Source organism: Chrysochloris asiatica, unplaced genomic scaffold (assembly GCF_000296735.1).
Source record: "Chrysochloris asiatica unplaced genomic scaffold, ChrAsi1.0 scaffold00072, whole genome shotgun sequence".
NCBI lineage: Eukaryota > Metazoa > Chordata > Mammalia > Afrosoricida > Chrysochloridae > Chrysochloris > Chrysochloris asiatica.
The window spans coordinates 9,800,058-9,819,718 of record NW_006408590.1 but is presented as its reverse complement, the minus strand read 5'-3'; the positions used below and the strand labels follow the sequence as shown (position 1 = coordinate 9,819,718).

Genomic DNA, 19,661 nt, shown 5'->3' with positions numbered 1-19,661 from the left:
GGATGTCATGCTGGGTAAGATGGAGGGTCAGAGAAAAAGAGGAAGACCCCCCAACGAGATGGATTGGCCAGGTGGCATCATTGATGGCGTCAAGTGTGTCGGCGGTAGTGAGGTTGGCCCAGGATCGGACATTGTTTCATTCTGCTGTGATGGGTTCGCTTTGAGTTGGTTCTGACTCGATGGCACCTGACAACAACAACAAGGCTAAATAAGAACTATATGAATGTGGTCTGACTTGTATACAAATTTCACTTAAAGACACATACATTTAGGATCTGGTTTGTAACTTGGGAATTGCCAGGATAGATGTGTAAATGAATGTTAACTAAAACTGTTGAGAACTCTTGAAGTATTATCCTGTTATAGGTGAGATAAATTGTTTTAGGAGGCTTGATGGAGATTGTATATATCACACACATTAAAAGCAATAATTTGAACTAAAGAAATTAGAGTTTTGTCACATTCGAGCATAGCCTATAATTGACTAGTCTTTTTCAACTCATCTCTGAAAGATGAAATATTCATTGTGGAGCCTTTTGGTACACGCAGGCCATATAGTTAGCTATCATATTTGCTTACAACTTTTAAAGTGGAATGCTCTGAGTGGGTCTGTGCCTTTTGTACTTATGAAATTAAACTATTTGAGAGACATTGCATTTATAGAATGCAGAGTCTTGGTGTGGTGCTGTGGGTTCACGTGCCAGACTGCAAAGCCATTTGAACTGCAAGGTCAGCGGTTCAAGCTCATCAGCTTCTCCTCGGAAACACTTTACACAGGGTTGCTATGGTTGGAACTGCTCGACAGCACTTAACAACAACAACAATAAGAATTTAGGGAGAGCTTTGCATTGGTCTTATTGGTACTTGGAATTTCTTTATGTGGGAAGAATCTTATGAGAGGCTGCTATCACTTAAGATCAAAATCAAGTGAGTACAGAGAATGCCAGAGAGACCATATTTTGATTACATAGCAGTAGTCAGAAATCACACATTTAGTATCATCAGAGATAGAAGTCAGTTAGAGTCAGATGGGCCTAAATTATTAACTTTTTTTTTCCTAACTGAAGCTTGACAAAGTTAAAGAATTTTCATATTTCAAGAATAAGTAGGAGAGACGTTTGTTAAGACTTGGCTTAAAACTAACCTAGAAAACAGGGTGTAAACTTCAACACAAGGATTTTTATGTATACCTAGCCCAAGCATTGAGACTTAGGATAGGAAACCTGGAGACAGGTAAACCTTGAGACTGTTGCTATCATGTATAAACAGTGAGGTGAGTTAAAACCCCAGGCATTCAGAATTTATGAAAATTTGGACGCTTAAGTGCCGTCAAATCAGTCCTGACTTATAGCAGCCCTATTTAGGGCGTCCAAGGAGCAGCTGGTGAGTTTGAACTGTCAACTTTGTGGTTAGCAGTCCAGTAGTTATCCTACAGTGCCATACCAGGACTCCCCTGACAAGAGTAGGGTAAGCTGAAGGTTGTGTTAAAATAAAGGTTCCAGAGAGAATGATCTTTAAATATTAAGCTAATTACACTACCTATATGGAAAAACGTATTATGGCAAGCTAGATTAGTTTATATACTTGAGAGCAATAAAGCTGTATTTTTTCTCAGGAGGCTGAAATTTAGATTTTTAAATCAATATCTTTTTCATTCAGAAGAGTTTGGATTGAATAGCTAGAAAGTATAGTATTTGTGGTGTTCCTGGTTTAGAATTGGCATGCTGTCAATACTTGTGAAGCTGACATTGTGAAATTATTGTTCATCAAAACAGTAGCACTGGTATTTTTCAAAAGCACAGCTGTTTGTTTGGTGCGACAATGTGTTAAATGTTTGACTCTGTTCTCTTCAGGTTGTTGGGAAGCATGGCGCTGTCTAATCACTATCGTTCTGAGGACTTGTTAGACGTTGATACAGCTGCCGGAGGATTCCAGCAGAGACAGGGCCTGAAATATTGTCTCCCTTTAACTTTTTGCATACACACTGGTTTGAGTCAGTACATAGCAGTGGAAGCTGCAGAAGGCCGAAACAAAAATGAAGTTTTCTACCAATGTCCAGTAAGTAGAAAGTGTGTTCAAATGTGGCTTTAAGATATGCTCTGATGGTATATTAATATGTGTGCATTAGATAGTTTCAGGGGAGTAGAATGAAGATAAAACATTATGCAGTTTATCACAAGCCTACCCAACTTTTTGATGTTATGTGAGTTTCTGACTCATAACGACCCAAGGTGGGCTCAAACAGCTGACCTTGCATTCACAGTCCAGTGCTTAACCTACACAGCCACTAGGTTCCTACCTACATAACTTGTTGTCATTAAGTGCAATCGAGCCAGTTCTGACTGATAATGACCTGCTAGGGTTTCTAAAGAGTAGCTGGTAGGTTTGAACCACCAACCTTGTATTTAGCAGTCCAGTTCTTATGCTACAGCACCACACCAGGACTCCACTAACTAGAGGGTTAATATTCTGACTTGGCATAAAATAAATGCCTAAAGAAATGTTTACCAATGAACAAACAGTGCAAACTATAGTAGATACAGAGGGAAAGCTGTGATTTGCGTTAATTTTGTTTTTTTTAAGCTTAAGGAAAACTAATGAGGAATCTTTTGTTGAAATAATTAGCTGTAATATACTTTTCGGAGTCTTGGGGTGGCACTGTAGGATAAAGCACTGGACTGCAAGGTTGGTTTGAACCGGAAGGTTGGAGGTTCAAACTCATCAACTGCTCCTCGGAAACACTATACAGGGTTGCTATGAGTTGGAACTGACTTGCAACACTTAACAACAGCAACAATCTACTTTTCTAAATTTTTTTAAAATTTAGAGTAGGAACATTCTTTGATTCAAATCCTGAGTACAGTGAAAACTTTTAAAATTCTCTCTCCAGTAGGTATTTTCGTTTTCTAAAAATGTAGTTCATTATAGGAGAGGGTGTTACAGTTTATAGTAGAAGATATGGTATTCAGTTTCATTTTTTTCTTCAGCTGTTCTTGGTGACTCTTAGAGCTTCCACTTTCATTTCTGCCTAGCTTTCAACTTGTGACTCAAAAGAGGATTATAGATTAAAAACTGAATTTTTATTATCCCTTATTTGAGACATGTAATTCTATTTTCTAAGCATTTCCACATCTTTTACCTCATTTTTGACTTGGCACATTTTTAAGCTTGGCAGGGTGGTTGCTGGTTTGACTAACCTGGACTTTTTCAGATTCCTGGGCTCTAAATCCAAAGTCCCTTCTTCTAGGATAATAAGCCAGGAATCTTTTTACTGTAACTTCCTAATTGTTTTCCTGAAGGAGAATTTTTCAGTTTATTGTAATAGTTAATAACTCTATTTTAACGTTTTATTAAATTTTTATATATTATTTCAAGAGTTAAAATAAAGTTATAATGAGAGCTTTATAATGAGAGCCCAAGTAAAAAAATCTTAAGAACAGGAACAGGAAAATGTGAAGAATTTGCGAGTATTGGTTGGAGTACTTAAGCTATTTTTGTTTTTGTCTCATTTAAGGATACAAATAAGGAACATTGAGAAATTAGGACAAATATGTTATTATGAATTATGACATTCTTTTTTTCTCCTAGGACCAAATAGCTCGGAATCCAGCTGCTATCGACATGTTTATTATAGGTAGGGGAAAAAAAAGTCTTTGCCTTTTTTCTTCCTGGTCAAAAAAAATTAAATTGGTAAAAACCTTTTTCAGCTACTTGAGCAACTAGCAATTTAAGACTTGTTTGTTTTTGTTAAAGTAATACGTCTAGGCTCTCATTGGAACAGCACTTATATTTTGTTTGAATTTAATTTCTATTCGGGTATAATAAAAGCTTTGCCCTTGGCAATCTCATGCTCTTAGGATGTAGAAGAGTGAAATGTTTAGAACTGCCTCGAGTGGATATGTGTTTCTGTCTTAGTTATCTAATGCTGCTGTCGCAGAAACAGCACATGTAGATGACTGCAAGAGACAGAAATGTAGTCGCTCCCAGTTTAGAAGGCTGGAAGTCTAAATTCAGAGTACCAGCTCGGGAGAAAGGTCCTTGTCTCCTTTCAACATCTGTAGGAGTTTTCCATGTATTTGGGCTTCAGTCTTTCTCTGGATCTCGGAGCTTCACAGTGCAGCGACCCCAGGTCCAAAGGACACACCCCACTCCCACTCTCCCAGCACTTCTGTCTTGGTGGTTGTAGGTCCCCCCTCTGCTCAAGTCTCTCTCCTTTTATCACTTGTAAGAGAAAAGGTGTTGCATGCCACAGCCTTGGGGACTTCCATAAATCAGATCAGAATGGTGGTGGGATTAAGGGGGTTGTTAAGTACTGTCAGTTCCAGAACTGACTGGTGGGTGTGAATCCGGACCTTGCAATTAGCAATCCAGTACGTATCCTATAGCCCTACACCATGGCTCCCACCCTTAGTCCTCGTATTGGTTTATTACAGCAAATCCCATCAAGGGAAAGTAGCTACATCTCAGCTCCCAAACCATTGAGAATCCTGGCCCAGTCAAGTTGACACAAATCCTTAACTATTACAGTTCCCTTAATCTGCCTGTGCTTTTTCTATCTATCAGATTTAGAGACCAGTATAAACTATATGCTTCATAAGCTCTCTGACACATCTCTTTTTTTTTTTTTTTTTTGCCTTAAAAAGAGGCATTTCTTAGAGGTTTGTGAGAACTCTTCAGTTTGCATGTAAATGCAGCATACCCCTTCATTCTTATTTTGCTCACTTAGAGAAGCTTTCTTTACACCCCATTCTGTTTTTTGAAGGCATTGGTGCCATATATTAAACATCCCCAGATATTGATAGTAAGGTGCCTTGCAGGTTAAAGGGTCTGTTAATTAATATCACCTAATTGGAATTAACTATCAACACTCACGGAAGCAGTAGTCAAGAGATCAGACGATGTATTGCATTGGGCAAATCTGCTGCACAGGAACTTTTTAAAGTGTTGAAGAGCAAAGATGTCAGCTTGAGGATTAAGATGCGCTTGACCCAAGCCATGGTATTGTCAGTAACCTCATATGGATGCGAAGGCTGGACAATGAATAAGAAGAATTGATGCCTGTGAAATGTGGTGTTGGAGGAGAATACAAAAAGTGCCATGGGCTGCCAAAAGAACCAATAGATTTGTTTTGGAAGAAGTGCAGCCAGAATGCTCCTTGGAGGCCAAGATGGCCAAACTTTGTTTCTCATACTTTGGACATATTGTCAGGAGGGACCAGTCGCTGGAGAAGGATATATCATGTTTGGTAAAATGGAGGGTCAGAGAAAAAGAGGAAGACCCCCAACGAGATGGATTGGCCAAGTGGCATCATCGATGGACTCAAGTGTGGCAATAGTAGTGAGGTTGGCCCAGGATCGGACATTGTTTCGTTCTGCTGTGCATAGGGTCACTATGAGTCGGTGACGACTCGATGGCACCTAACAACAACAACAACAAATTGGAATCTTGACCACAATAGTAATCCTCCATTTATTCCCTGTTGTGACTTGTTCTAGGTCTGTGGTATACTATAAGAAAAAGTTACCATAGCAAACTATAAAAAGTTCTTAAACTTAGACCTAACTTTTCAGCTCGCCCTGATTTGTGTGATCTCTTCCTCCTCAGTTTCCATTAGGTTGATTTTGGCTTGTGGTGACCCATATGTGTAAAAATAGAAATGTGTTCCATAGGGTTTTCATTGACTGATTTTTCTGAAGTAGGTAACTAGACCAACACACCTCAGGGTGGATTTGAACATTCAACCTTTTGTTTAACAGCTAAATCCCAAGGGAATAATATAGACAGAATTGAGACTAGGAATTGACCAGATAAAGGATTAATATTTGTATCCATAAATGTTTCCAGGTTTGATTTCACATCTTAAGTAGAAGAAAATTATAAATTGTTTTCTGTATTTTACAAAACAATTTTTCTTCTTTTTTTTTTTTTCCTTCTTGGTTTATAGGTGCTACTTTTACTGACTGGTTTACCTCTTATGTCAGCAACGTTGTATCAGGTGGCTTCCCTATCATCAGAGACCAAATTTTCAGGTATTTCACTTGTAGCTTTTTAGATGAAGATGATTGTGAATCAGAAAAATGTCCTAGATTATGAGATGAAGTTTCCTAAGAAGGATAATAATAACAGAACCCAACACTCAGTATCTTATATCTTGCTATTTTATCCTCACTTTTAAAGGAGCAACTAGCATTTTTCTTACCTTGAATAATCCAGAAAAAAAAACACAAACAGATTTTGATTTAGAAGTTACGGCTCTATAGAAACTAAGTTTATATGGTGAGGGGAAGGGGGATTGTTTGCTAATTTATAGATTTACTGTGAGAAGCAAGTTAGTTGCCATTAACTTCTGGTAAAAATTATTAATAATCTCTAAACAGAATATGTTTTGGCACTGTGGGTTATGCACTGGACTGCAAAGTCAGTTTGAACTATAAGGTTGGCAGTTCAAGCTCACTAGCTGCTCCTAGGAAACACTATACAGAGTTCCTATGGGTTGGAACCAACTCGACGGCACTTAACAACATTAGTTACAATATTCAGGAATTGTAGATGGTATTCACAATGGCTGGATTTACAGGAACAATAGATAATTGTCAATTCCTGTTCTCTAATAGGACTTCTGATGTGGCACTGTAGGATTAACACAGGACTTCAAACCACAGGCCCACAGTTCAAACTCACCAGCTGCTCCTTGGAAGCCCTATCCACACAGTCAGAACTGACTCAATGACACTTAACAGTTCTCTAAGAGAAGTCCTAATGTAGCACTGTAGGGTAAGAACTGGACTGCTAACCTCAAGATTGATGGTTCAGACCTACCAGCTGTTCTTTGGAAACCTTATACAGGATCACTATGAGTCAGAACTGACTCAATGGCACTTAACTACAACAAATTCTCTAAGAGCAATATACTAACATTTTTATGAGTCAGAGTCACATTTATTGGGTATGATTGAGTTTTCATGGAGTCACAAAAGTTTCCATACCTCTGTAAAATGCTTGTCCCAGTTTCCAAACTAATTTTGAACCAGTAATAGTAAACCTCAGACTGCCATTATCGATCCAGCGATGCCAAAGTTTTCTAGTTAGTTTATAATTTCTAGTTCTTCTCTAAGATCAATAATGACTGTACCTTTAAAGTCTAGAACATAATGTGTTTCAAGTTTTTTATCTTAAAGTTTAAGCTGTTTTACATTGTATCTTTATATCTTTTATAGAATTGAAATTAGTGGATTAAAAATGTTAAAAATTGTCTTAATTTAGGTATGTACATGATCCAGAGTGTGTTGCAACAACTGGGGATATTACAGTTTCGGTTTCCACATCGTTTCTACCAGAACTTAGCTCTGTACATCCTCCCCACTATTTCTTCACATACCGAATCAGGTGAGCGTTTTAAAGGGGATCACCCTTCAGTTATTAGTGGGGTATAGCCAACGGGTGTGTGACATGATATATGAAGCACATTTTGAAAGGCAGCTTCTTGCTAAAGTTTGGAGGCAGAAGGGTGGCAGGATTTTTTTTACAATATATTATCTGAAAGTACCTTGAGTATACATTAACCTTTAAGTTATTTATTGCAGATATCCTATGTAGGAAGTATTGTGCCAAGTGCAATTTCTAGGTACAGTTAAAGCTGTATATTAGAGTTATAATGTATTCTAAGAGCTACCAAATTGCCCAGGAGAAAACCATGTATTTTAAATTTCATCTGGCCTGTCTATATTTATTTCACTAAAAAGCTTTTCATTGCTTCCTGTATGTTAAACATGGTTTTAAACATTGGATTTGGTTTAAAATGCAGGTATTTTAAATTCTCCTTAATTAGAAGTTTTCTGTGCTATAACACAAAGACAAATCATTGTTCCAAGGGATTAAGGAAACTTTTTCTTAAAATATATCCTTATATATTTTATAATGTGTTATATGTATACACAGGGCTTCAAAAAGTTTGTGGGAAAAAAATCCATTCTCTTTTAATTCCATTTGTCCACAAACTTTTTGAAGCCCCCTCATATATTGTGAAACATACATTCTCTTACACATACTTGAAATGTTTTAGGCTAGAAATATCTGCTTCATGAATTTTCATTTCTTGTTTAACAACAGTCCTTATGCTGGGTTTCTTTATCTTGAAATGGCAGGCAGACCTCAACCAGTACCTCCCCAAACCAAACCCACTGCCATCAGTCTGTAGTACATATCAGACAATTCACCTTTTTCTTGTAATGCCATGATTTTTCTCTGCTTCTTGGGAGCACTTTCAATACCACTAGGGGCAGCCTGCATGGAGCCCGTGATTTATTCAGAAATTATGGTATGGCACTAAACAGCATGAACAATACACAAGAACCATGAGAGATCACTTTTTTGCTGTGATGCATAATTTCCTAGAAAGACAAACTGCACATGTGGAAATTATTGTCATCATACGGCATTCTTAAAACAATCTTTGTACAAGTGTATCCACACAGTTTAAACTTATTTTGTTCAAGGGTTAACAATACTGGGAAATTGAGTCAAGGTGGCATTTTACTTTGAGCTTTCCAGCACTTAGTGTGAAAAAGGAAAATCGGTTGTATAGTCTTGTAATGAAAAGAATATAGGTCTTTAGAAATTTTTCCATGGTATTGTATTCTAGAAAGAGTTTATAAGTTTGGTCTTTGTTTGAATAGCAAAAGATTTTTGTGACCATTGTATTTGTGTTTTTAATGTTGCCCTTTCTATTGTTGCTCCTCACTGAAATTTGATTGCACAAAATTAACTGAAAGCATTCCTCTGGGGGATCAAGCTGTATAAGCTAATATCTTTGAAAAATTATAGGAATAGACAGTTAACATAGGCTCTGGGTTTGGGTTTGTTACTTTCCTTTGGAACGTGATTAGCCTGAATACTGAGACTCTTAAAGAGAACAAAAGGTCAGCTTTGTGTTTTCACCACCTCTGTGTCTTCTCCAGGATTGAAATGTCCAAGGATGCACTTCCTGAGAAGGCTTGTCAGTTGGACAGTCGCTACTGGAGAATAACAAATGCTAAAGGTGATGTCGAAGAAGTTCAAGGACCTGGAGTCGTTGGTATGTAACCCAAGATTGAGGCTTTACATCAATTACTTCTACAAAGTTTCAGAGAGTACATATGGGTCACTCAGCATGAAGAATGTGTGATTCAGTTCATAGATAAGATTGCATCATTTTAGTAGTAAGATTCTACAATGTGAAAGGTATCATAGATTCTGGGTGTCACCTAGCTATAGTAAATGTTTTAAATAAGATATTGTTGATGTTGCTATTGTTTAGTGTCATTGAGTTGGTTGTGACTCACAGCGACCCTCTGGAGGGTCTGAACAATTGGTGGGTTTGAGCAGCTAGCAGTTCAGTGCTTATCCTACAAAGTCATTATCCTGCCAGTTTGTTCCCTAAAACATTAATATTTCTAAAATAATATCAAGCTCAATTATTCAAGAATTGATTTTACATTTTGTTGGTCACCTAGCCTCCTGGCTTTCTTCTTGTGTTCTTTATTTTCTCAGTCCGGCTAATTATTCATTATCATATTCTGTAGGGAGTTAGAAGATACAGAGCAAATAAGAGAAAATGAATTTCATATTGGTTACTTTTATGATGTTAGGAGGTAAATGTTAAAATTAATAGCATGGATATTTATTGCTTACATATTTCAGTCATCTTTAGCTCTAGTTACCATTGGCATTCAGCTTTTTAAAATTGTGATAATCTTAAGTTTCTAAACCGTCACATTTTTTGAGTTTTTGATTGTGTACTTCAGGAAAATAACATAATATTTAAGCTATGCACTTCTGTTATCAGTCGTAAGCATACACAGAATTCCGTTTAATAGACTCATGTTCTACATGTTTGTGTGTTAATTTGAGGATCTGTTGTTGTTAGGTGCCATTGAATCCATACCAACTGTTAGCAACCTCATGCACAACAGAATGGAACACTGCGGTCTTACGTCAACCTCATCATCACTGCCACACTTGAGCTCATGTACCACTACATCTCCTTGGAGCTCTTTCTCTTTTTCATTGACCCTCCACTTTACCAAGCCTGATGTCTTCTCCAGGAATTGGTCCCTCCTGATAATATGTCGCAAGTATGAGAAGCAAAGCCTGGCCATATTGAGTTCTAAGGAGCATTCTGGCTATACTTCTTCTAACACAGATTGGTTTGTTCTTTTGGCAGTCCATGGTACTTTAATATTCTCCTCCAATGCCATAACTCAAATACCTCAATTCTTTTATGATCTTCTTTATTCATTGTCCAAATTTCACATGCATATGAGAATATTGGAAACACTATGGCTTGGGTCAGGCACACCTCAATTCTCAAATTGACAGCTTCGCTCTTGAACATTTTAAAGAGGTCTTTTGCAAGCGATTTGCCTAATGCAGTACATCATTTGATTTCTTGACTGCTGCTTCCATGAGTGTTGATGGTTGATCCAAGCAAAATGAAGTCTTTGACAACTTCATAGTCTTTTCTCCACTTACCTTGATGTTATTTATTGGTCCAGTGGTGAGGATTTTTGTTTTCTTTTCATTAAGGTGCATCTCATACTGAAGGCTGTGGTTTTTGCTCTTCGTCAGTAAGTATTATAAGTCCTCTTCGCTTTCAGCAAGCAAGGTTGTGTCATTTGCATGATGCAGGTTGTTGATGTCACATTTTTCTTCACATAATCTAGCTTCTCAGATTATTTGCTCAGCATACAGATTGAAAAAGTTTATGGTGAAAGAATACCCTGGCACACACCTTTCCTAATTTTAAAGCATTCAGTGTTTACTTGATCTGTTTGAACAGCTGCCTGTTGGTCTATGTACAGGTTCCTCATGAGCGCAAATGTACAGGTTCTTCATAAGCACAATTATGTGTTCCAAAATACTCATTCTCTACAATGTTGTCCATAGCTTGTCGTGATCCCCACAATCAAAAGGCTTTGTGTAGTTAATAAAACATAGGGAAACATCTTTCTGGTGTTCTCAGCTTTCAGCCAAGATCCATCTGATGTCAGCAATGATACCCTTTGTTCCATATCCTCATCTGAGTCAAGCTTGAACCTCTGACAGTTTCCTGTCAGTGTTGCAGCCGTTTTTTAATTCTCTTTAGCAGAATTTTACTTGCATGCGATATTAATGATAATTGTCCAATGATTTCTGCATTCCATTGGGTCCACCCATCTTTGGAATGGGCACAAATATGGATCTCTCCCCATCAGTTGGACAGGTAGCTCACTTCCAAGTTTCTTGGCATAGATGACTGAGTGCCTACAGTGGCACATCAATTTGTTGAAAGGTTTCAATTTGTATTCCATCAATTCCCAAAGTCATGTTCTTTGCCAATGGCTTCATGCAACTTGAACTTCTTCCTTCAGTACCATTGGCTCTTATCATCTGCTACCTCTTGAAATGGTTGAACATCAACCATCTCTTTTTTGTACAGTGACTGTGTATTCCTTACATCTTCTCCAATGATGCTTTCTATATCATTCAGTATTTTGCCTATAAAATCCTTCAATATTGCAAGTCGAGACTTGAATTTTTTCTTCAGTTCCTTCAGCTTGAGAAATGTTGAGCATGTTCTTCCCCTTTCGTTTTCTAACTTCAGGTCATTTGCACATTTTGTTATAATATTTGACTTTGCCTTCTCTAGATGACCTTTGAAATTTTCTGTTCAGCTCTTTTGCCTCTTCATTTCTTTCATTTACGTTAGCATGTCTACACTGGAGAGCAACTTTCAGAGTCTTTTCTGACATCCATTCTGGTCTTTTCCTTCTTTCTTGTCTTCTTAATGGTTTTTTACTTTCTTTGTGTATGGTGTTCTTGACGTCATCCCACAACTCTTCTGATCTTCAGTCTTTAGTGTCTAATGCATCAAACTTGTTCTTCAGATGATCATTAAATTCAGTTGGAATATTTTGTCTCTCATGGACTTATTTTAATTTTCTTCAGCTTTAGCTTAAACTTGCATATGAGCAGTTAATGGTCTGTTCCATAGTCTGACGCTGGCCTTGTTTTGGCTGATGATTTTGAGGTTCTCCACCATCTCTTCCATGGCTATAGATAGTTTGATCCCTGTGTTTCCCATCTGATGAGGTCTGTGTGTGTAATCATTTATGTTGTTTAAAAAAGGTATTTGCAATGAACATGTCATTCATTGATCTTGCAAAATTCTGTCATGCAATCTCCAGCATTGTTTCTGTCACCAAGGCCTTATTTTCCAATGACTGATCCTTTCTCTTTGTTTCCAACCTTTGCATTCCAGTCACCTATAACTATCCTAATTGCATGTTTGATACTTACATTTCAATAAAGATAAAATACATCTTAATTGTATGTTTGATCAATTTCAGACTGAAGAAGTTGGTAGAATTCTTCAATTATATCATCCCTCACATTAGTGATTGGTGCATAAATTTGAATAATAGTTGTATTAATTGTTCTTTGTTGTGGGTGTATGGATATTGTCCTATCACAGGCAGCGTTGTACTTCAAGATGGATCTTGAAATGGTCTTTTTGATGATGAATGATATACCATTCCTCTTCAATTTGTCATTCTAAGCATAGTAAACTTTGTAGTTGTCAGATTCAAAATGACCAATACCAGTCTATTTCAGCTCACTAATGCCTAGGATTTATGTATTCCATTCATTTTTGACAACTTCCAGTATTCCTAAATTGTATTACAGTGTAATCCTTTTCCTGTCATTTGGTGTATTGGACTTTCCCTGTGACTGATTGCTGTATTGTGATATATGTGATATATGTTTAGAACTTTATGTCTTAGTCTTTTGCTACTTTTAAATATTTAGATTACCCTTATCTACATTTTAACTAGTAGTAATGTCTAAAAGATGATGTCTTCACTGCCTCAAAGCACTTTGCAAAAGAAAGTGAACCCCGCCTTTTTTTAAACTCATTTTACCCCCTATGATTTTTGTTTTCTTTACAAAAGATAACAAAAATCCTCACCACTGAACCAATAAACAACATTCTTATCAATGGAAAAAAGATTGAAGTTGTCAAGGACTTCATTCTTCTTGGATCAACTATCAACACTCATGGAAGCAGCAGTCAAGAAACAAACAACGTATCGCATTAGGCAAATCTGCTGCACAAGACCTTTTTAAAGTGTTGAATAGCAAATATGTCAGCTTGAGGACTAAGTGGCGCCTGACCCAAGCCATGGTATTTTCAATAACCTCATATGCATGCAAAAGCTGGACAGTGAATAAGGAAGACCGTAGAAGAATTGATGCTTTTGAATTGTGATGTTGGAGGAGAATATTGAAAATGCCATGGGCTGCCAAAAGAACCAATAGATCGTTTTGGAAGAAATGCAGCCAGAATGCTCCTTGGAGGCCAACGTGGCCAAACTTCGTCTCTCATACTTTGGCCATATTGTCAGGAGGGACCAGTTGCTGGAGAAGGATATCATGTTTGGTAAGGTGGACGGTCAGAGAAAAAGAGGAAGACCCCCAATGAAATGGATTGGCCAAGTGGCAGCATCAGTGGACTCAAGCATGGCAACAGTTGTGAGGTTGGCCCAGGATCGGGCAGTGTTTTGTTCTGCTGTGCATAAGGTCGCTATGGGTCAGTACTGACTCAATGTCACTTAACAAGAACAACAACCCCCTATGATGTTGAAATATTGGGAATACAAAAAAATAAAGAGGAATAAATTACTCAATCCTGGTATGGCACTGTAGGATAAGCTCTTGACTGCAAACCACAGGACTGATGGTTCAACCCCATCTGCTGCTCCTCGGAAACCCTATACTGGGTCACTGAGTCAGAACCAGCTCTATGGCACCTAAACAACAACAATCCCATCATTGTTAACTTTTTATTAAATTTGCATTTTTAAAGTTCTGTTTTTATAAGCAGGGCATGTATTTTACATAGTTTACATAATCTTGTAGAGGACATATACTTTTTACTGTAATGAAAAAAACCTGAATTTTATACTTTGTCTCTACAGGTGAATTTCCAATCATCAGCCCAGGTCGGGTATATGAATATACAAGTTGTACTACGTTCTCTACAACATCAGGATATATGGAAGGATACTATACCTTCCATTTTCTTTACTTTAAAGAAAAGATCTTTAATGTTGCCATTCCCCGATTCCATATGGCATGTCCGACATTTAGGGTGTCTATAGCCCGATTGGTAAGTTAAGGTTTCCTCTGGAAGCTCATTTACGTGACTTTGTAAGATTAACTCTACAGAGGGTCTTTGTTGATTGAGCAGACAAGTGGTTTATGAATGATGTTCCAGAGAACACTAGAGATTCCGAGAAGTGTCTACGGCCATACCACCTTGAACATACCCAGTCTCACCTGATCTTAGTAGCTAAGCAGGGTTGAGCCTGGTTAATATTGGATGGGAGATTCTGAGAAAGTATCTTGGGGGACCAAGTGAATATGTTCAGGGAGGTGAACCTTCAACCAGAGCAACTCTGTTGTTTTTTTTAAAGAATTGCCATCTTTCCTACTGTTCCCAAAACTGTAGCATAAGAAGCACTTCACTTAAATAACCGGTTAGAATCAGATCTGTCTCATTTCATTAAGGAAACAATTTCTTAAAGTGTCTTCACTTGCTAGAACTCCCAATTCAGTAAAATAATATAAATATTCTTTGGAGATCCTTATAAAGATGATTTAGTGGGTAGACTTATACTTTTAACATTCTTTCTCGAGTTCATTTCTTAATTCAAGAAAGAATGTTTGTAAATGCTCGTTTTTAGTTACCTTATGATGGTATAGCAGTAAACCTCAGACTTTTTTTTGTCTTGTTTTGTTTTGTTTTTTAATATGTATTTTATTTTTGTTGTTGAATAGTAGAGCCCAATCTATGGGCTATAAAATTATCAGAATTATGAGTCTCTAATTATACAATAGGAATAAAATATTGATTTTTATACTTAGAATACAATTGAGAAGTAGTCGTTGAATGTTTGGAAAATATCCTCTGGCTCCTGGGATGACCCTGATGGATGGGTGTAAACTAAGTTTGGGAAGATGGACATGATTCTAATGTGACGCAGAACTGACACATCCCCAACTTCAGTATGGCAAGAGAAGGATGATGATGTCTCTTTAGGCCATTATACTTGTGGTATGTCTGGGCTCAGTAAGGGAAGTTTAGCTTCCCTCCCAGTGGAGGAATGTGGCCTGTTGTATATATCCAGTACTGGGAAATTTTCTACTTCCTATAATAGTTCTCCATTTTTGACTAGCTCTATTAAAAACTTGTTTCTTATGTTGAACCAAAATCCACCTCTCTAACTTTGTCTGTTGGTTTAAACCAGGGGTCCACAAACCATGGCCCATGGTCAAAATCCACCCTGCTGACTGCTTTTGTAAATAAAGTTTTATTGGAACACACCATGCTCATTTGTTTTCATATTGTCTTTGGCTGCTTTTGTACTACAGTAACAGAGTTGAGTTGTTGTAACAGAGACTGTAATTGCTCACAAAGTCAAAAATACTATCTGGTGCTTTAAGAAAAAATATGCAAACTCCCAGGTTAGATCATTGTGTTATCTACGCAAAATAAGCATGACTTTTTCACTTGACTGCTCTTTCATTATTTGAAGATCAATACCAAGCTTCTCTCTTCCTCTCCATTAACTTCTCAGCTATAGCTCAGTGCCTAATTATTTCAGTTCTTCCTGTTTTCTACACTCTGGTTACTCTCTTTAGACATGTTTCAGTTTATCAGTGTCCCTCTAAAACTATGTTGCTCTGTCATGAACATAATGCCATATGTGAGGTCTGACTAGTACAGAATTCAGGAGAATGTTCTTCCATGCTGTGTTTTTGTTAATGTGTCATTTGATTTTCTTTGGTGGTAGATAGACTATGCCTTTGGTTTATGCTGACTTGACTAATTTAAAAAACCCAGTGTGATTTTTCCCCCCCAGCAGTGACTATTATTTTGCCAGGTTTTAACCCTCCTAAACATGTAAAATCGTGAACTCAGAATTTTTAAATACTCAACAAAACTTTTTTTCATTCATTCAGTTTGTGCTTGTTGACCATTTTATCTTCTTCTGTGAAGTGTTTCATTTGAGTTTTTTGCTTATTCAACAAATTGACTCATTGTCTTACTGCATTTTAAGTTTTTTAATATATATATTCTAGGTACAAATAAATCCCTATTAAATGTATATATTGTGAATATTTTCTCCCAGTCTACACCGTAGCTTTTCATTTTCTTAATGGTGTCTTTTAAAGAACATATTAATTTTTTATTTTAATGAGTCCAATAAATCAAATTTTGTTTTTTATGGACTGTCTAAAAAACCTTTTCCTACCAGAAAGTTATAAGACATTTTCCTATGTTTTCTTTTGCACAGTTGTATAGTTTTAGCTTTTTCATGTAAGTCTGTGATCTATTTCATTCATCCTTTTCAAAAACAATACATTCCATTTTTTTTTTGTTGATAAGACTGTTTTTCTAAATTCCTTTTAAACTAAATTACTTAAGTATTTTTTATTGCAAATCAATTGACCATGTATGTGTGGGTCTACTTTTGGACTATATTGTTACATTGATCTACATCTGTGTATCTTGGGGGTAGTCACTGTACAATAAGCACTGGACTGCTTACTTCAAGGTCAGAAGTTCAAGCCCACCAGTCGCTTCTCAGAAACCCTATATAAGGGTCACTATGAGCTGGAACCTACTTGACAGCACTTAACAACAACAACAACACAAATGCCACTCTGGTGTTTTGTTTTTTACTATAACTTTATAATAATCCTTGAAATGAGATATTGCAAGACTAAGAACTTTTTTCTTCTTTTTGAAATTATTCTGGCTCTTTTACTTTTCCATATAAATTTTATAATCTGTTGACGACGTCTACCCCACAAAAAATTTATTCAGATTTCTGTTTGTTTTGAGTATGCAGTCTAGTTTGTATGGTAGCCCTGAAATAGTCAAAAAAAATAAGGAAATGTAGAGTTGTGGCCCAGGAATTTGTATTTTTTAAATCATTTTATTCAGACATATTTAACTTGATTTTTTTCATCCTTTGCCCATAAGATTCCTCTGCTAGAAAAATAAGGGGTCTTTAAAAATGTTGTGAAAAAATGGAATTAGAATATAAAAATTTTAAATACAAGTTTTATTTCTCAACATTAAATTCCATCAAGTTCAAGACACCTTTGTAAGCAATGACATCAGCCATTTAGTTCATTCCTAAAGAACTGATGGTCTAGGAATTTAGCCATGTCAATACAATCTTATTTATATTATTAACTGAAGAAAAATAGTTGCCTTGTAAAGGTTTTTTAGGATTATTGTTAAGTGCCATGGAGTCGGTTCTGACTCATAGTGACCCTTGTATAGGGTTTCCAAGGAGCAGCTGGTAAGTTTACACACTGGGACTATGGTCCAGTGCTCATCCTACAGCGCCACATCAGGACGCCTTTTTTAGGATTAGGAAACAAAAAGATGTCAGAAGGAGCCAAATCAGGTCTGTAAGTTGGATGCCTAAAGGGTTCTCATTGACTTTCTGGTAAAAGGAAGTGAGAGGAGTGAGCAGGCACTTTGACATGATGCAGAAGGACTCTGGTAAAGCTTACCTGGGCATTTTTCTGCTAAAGCTTTAGCAACTTTTCTTAAAACACTCTTACAATATGCAGATGTTATTCTTCCAGAAAGTCAACAAGCAAAATGTCTTGAGCATCCCCCAAAACTGTTGCCTTGACCTTTGCTCTTGACTGATCTGCTTTTGCTTTGACTGAACAACTTCTACCTCCTGACAATCACTGCTTTTTCTTCAGGATTATATTGAGAAAGCCATGTTTCATCTCTCTACTAGCTAGTCCTTTATAGAAACACTCTCCCAACCCTCGGCTTACATCACTGTTATCTGTGCAGAATAAGCATCACCTTTTCACTTGACTGACAGCTCTTTCATTATTTGAAGATCAATATCCAGCTGCTCTCTTCCTCTCCATTAACTTCTCAGCTATAGCTCAGTGCCTAATTATTTCATTTCTTCCTGTTTTCTACACTTGGGTCACTTTCTTTAGACATGTTTCAGTTTATCAGTGTCGCTCCAAAACTATGTTGCCCAGAAATGAACAGAATGTCGTAGATAAGCTCTGACTGGTACAGAATTCAGGAGAATGTTCCTGTTACATTTCTTCTAAGAAATACTTCAGAATCTTGAGCATACTTGTTTTAAATTTTCATAGAAATCTCTGCTTTTGACTACAGCTGGTTGGGTGCAACAGTTTTGGCACCCAGGTAGTAAAAAGTTTACTCAATATTAACTTTTCCATTAAAATTGTATAAGCTAAATCAATTGAAATAGTCGTGAAGTTGGCTCATGTTTCTGCAGTTAATTTGGGGTTCTCTTCAGTTAGGGTCCCAATAAAATTGGCTTCTTGCAAATTGATGTAGGTGGTCTGCCACTGCAGGCTTCATCTTCAACACCATTTCATCCCGTCTTAAAAACAAACGATTCATTTGTAAACTGCTGATTCTTTAGGGTATTGTCCCCGCAAATTTCATAAAGCATCAGTGATTTCACCATTCTTCCACCCACACGTCACTGTAAATTGGATTTCTGTTCTTGCTTCAGGTTTTTCAGAATTCGTGTTGCACTGACAGGGGCTCTTTTCAAACTGACGTCTTATCCTTCCTACTTCCTCAAACTCAACACTGTTCAGACACTGTTATAACAACTTAGTACAAGTTTATTTTAGTGCAAAAATTGTTTTAACTCCATGTTTAGTTTTCTTATAATACATATTTTCCGTGAACTTTTTGAAAATCCCTTATATGTTGTTAGAGACAGGAATTTAAAACATTCCTACTACTAGTCAGCTCTGGGAGGCTACCAGTAGTAGTTAGATAGAAATGAGGCATCTTCATGGTTCACACTGCCGTGGAGTTAATTCTCATTCAAAGTGACTCTATAAGGTAGAGTCGAACTCCTTAGGGTTTTGAGGCTGCAAATCTCTATGAGAGTCAAAAGCATCCTCCTCCCACAGAGCAGCCATGGGTTTGAACCATGGATCTTGTGGTTAGCAGTCCAACACATAACCCCCTTCACCACCAGGGCTCCTCTATAGGGTTTCCAAGGTGTGGCTGCTGGGTTTGAACTGCCAACTTTATAGTTAGCTGTCCAGTGCTTATCCCAGCATCACACCAAGTCCCCAGTTGATACTTGCTGTGTAGTTGGTTCCAACTCATAGTGACCCTGTATAGGATTTCTGAGACTGTTTTTGATGGGTTTGAACCACCGACCTAGTGGTTAGCAGTCCAATGCTTATCCTATGGCACCACTCCAGGACTCCCTGAGTCATTTTGATCGAAGCTCTGTATCAAATATTAAATAATTCCTAGTATGATGCAAAGATCTGAAATCAGAAAACCAAAAAGGAAGAACACACTCAGCTTTCTCAAGCTGGGGAAACTGAAGAAAAAATTCAAGCCTCGATTTTCATTATTGAAAGATTCACTGGACAAATTATTGAATGATGGAGAAAGTATCAAGAGAAGATGGAGGGAATACACAGTCACTGTACCAAAGGGAAATGGTTAATGTTCAACCATTTCAAGAGGTAGCATATGATCAAGAGCCAATGATACTGAAGGAGGAAGTCCAAGGTGCATTGAAGGA

The 19,661-nt window shown here is 37.2% G+C and overlaps 1 protein-coding gene across 1 annotated transcript in view; it reads left to right on the top strand.

Annotated features, from left to right (window-relative positions):
* FBXO3 (F-box protein 3) overlaps nt 1-19,661 on the top strand; it is a 49,554-nt gene that overhangs the window by 25,799 nt on the left and 4,094 nt on the right. Inside the window, exons 5-10 of the mRNA XM_006864878.1 lie at nt 1,854-2,058; nt 3,589-3,634; nt 5,945-6,029; nt 7,264-7,386; nt 8,958-9,073; nt 13,995-14,185. Of these exons, the coding sequence (XP_006864940.1) occupies nt 1,854-2,058; nt 3,589-3,634; nt 5,945-6,029; nt 7,264-7,386; nt 8,958-9,073; nt 13,995-14,185 (766 nt within the window). The remainder of the gene's footprint in view (nt 1-1,853; nt 2,059-3,588; nt 3,635-5,944; nt 6,030-7,263; nt 7,387-8,957; nt 9,074-13,994; nt 14,186-19,661) is intronic.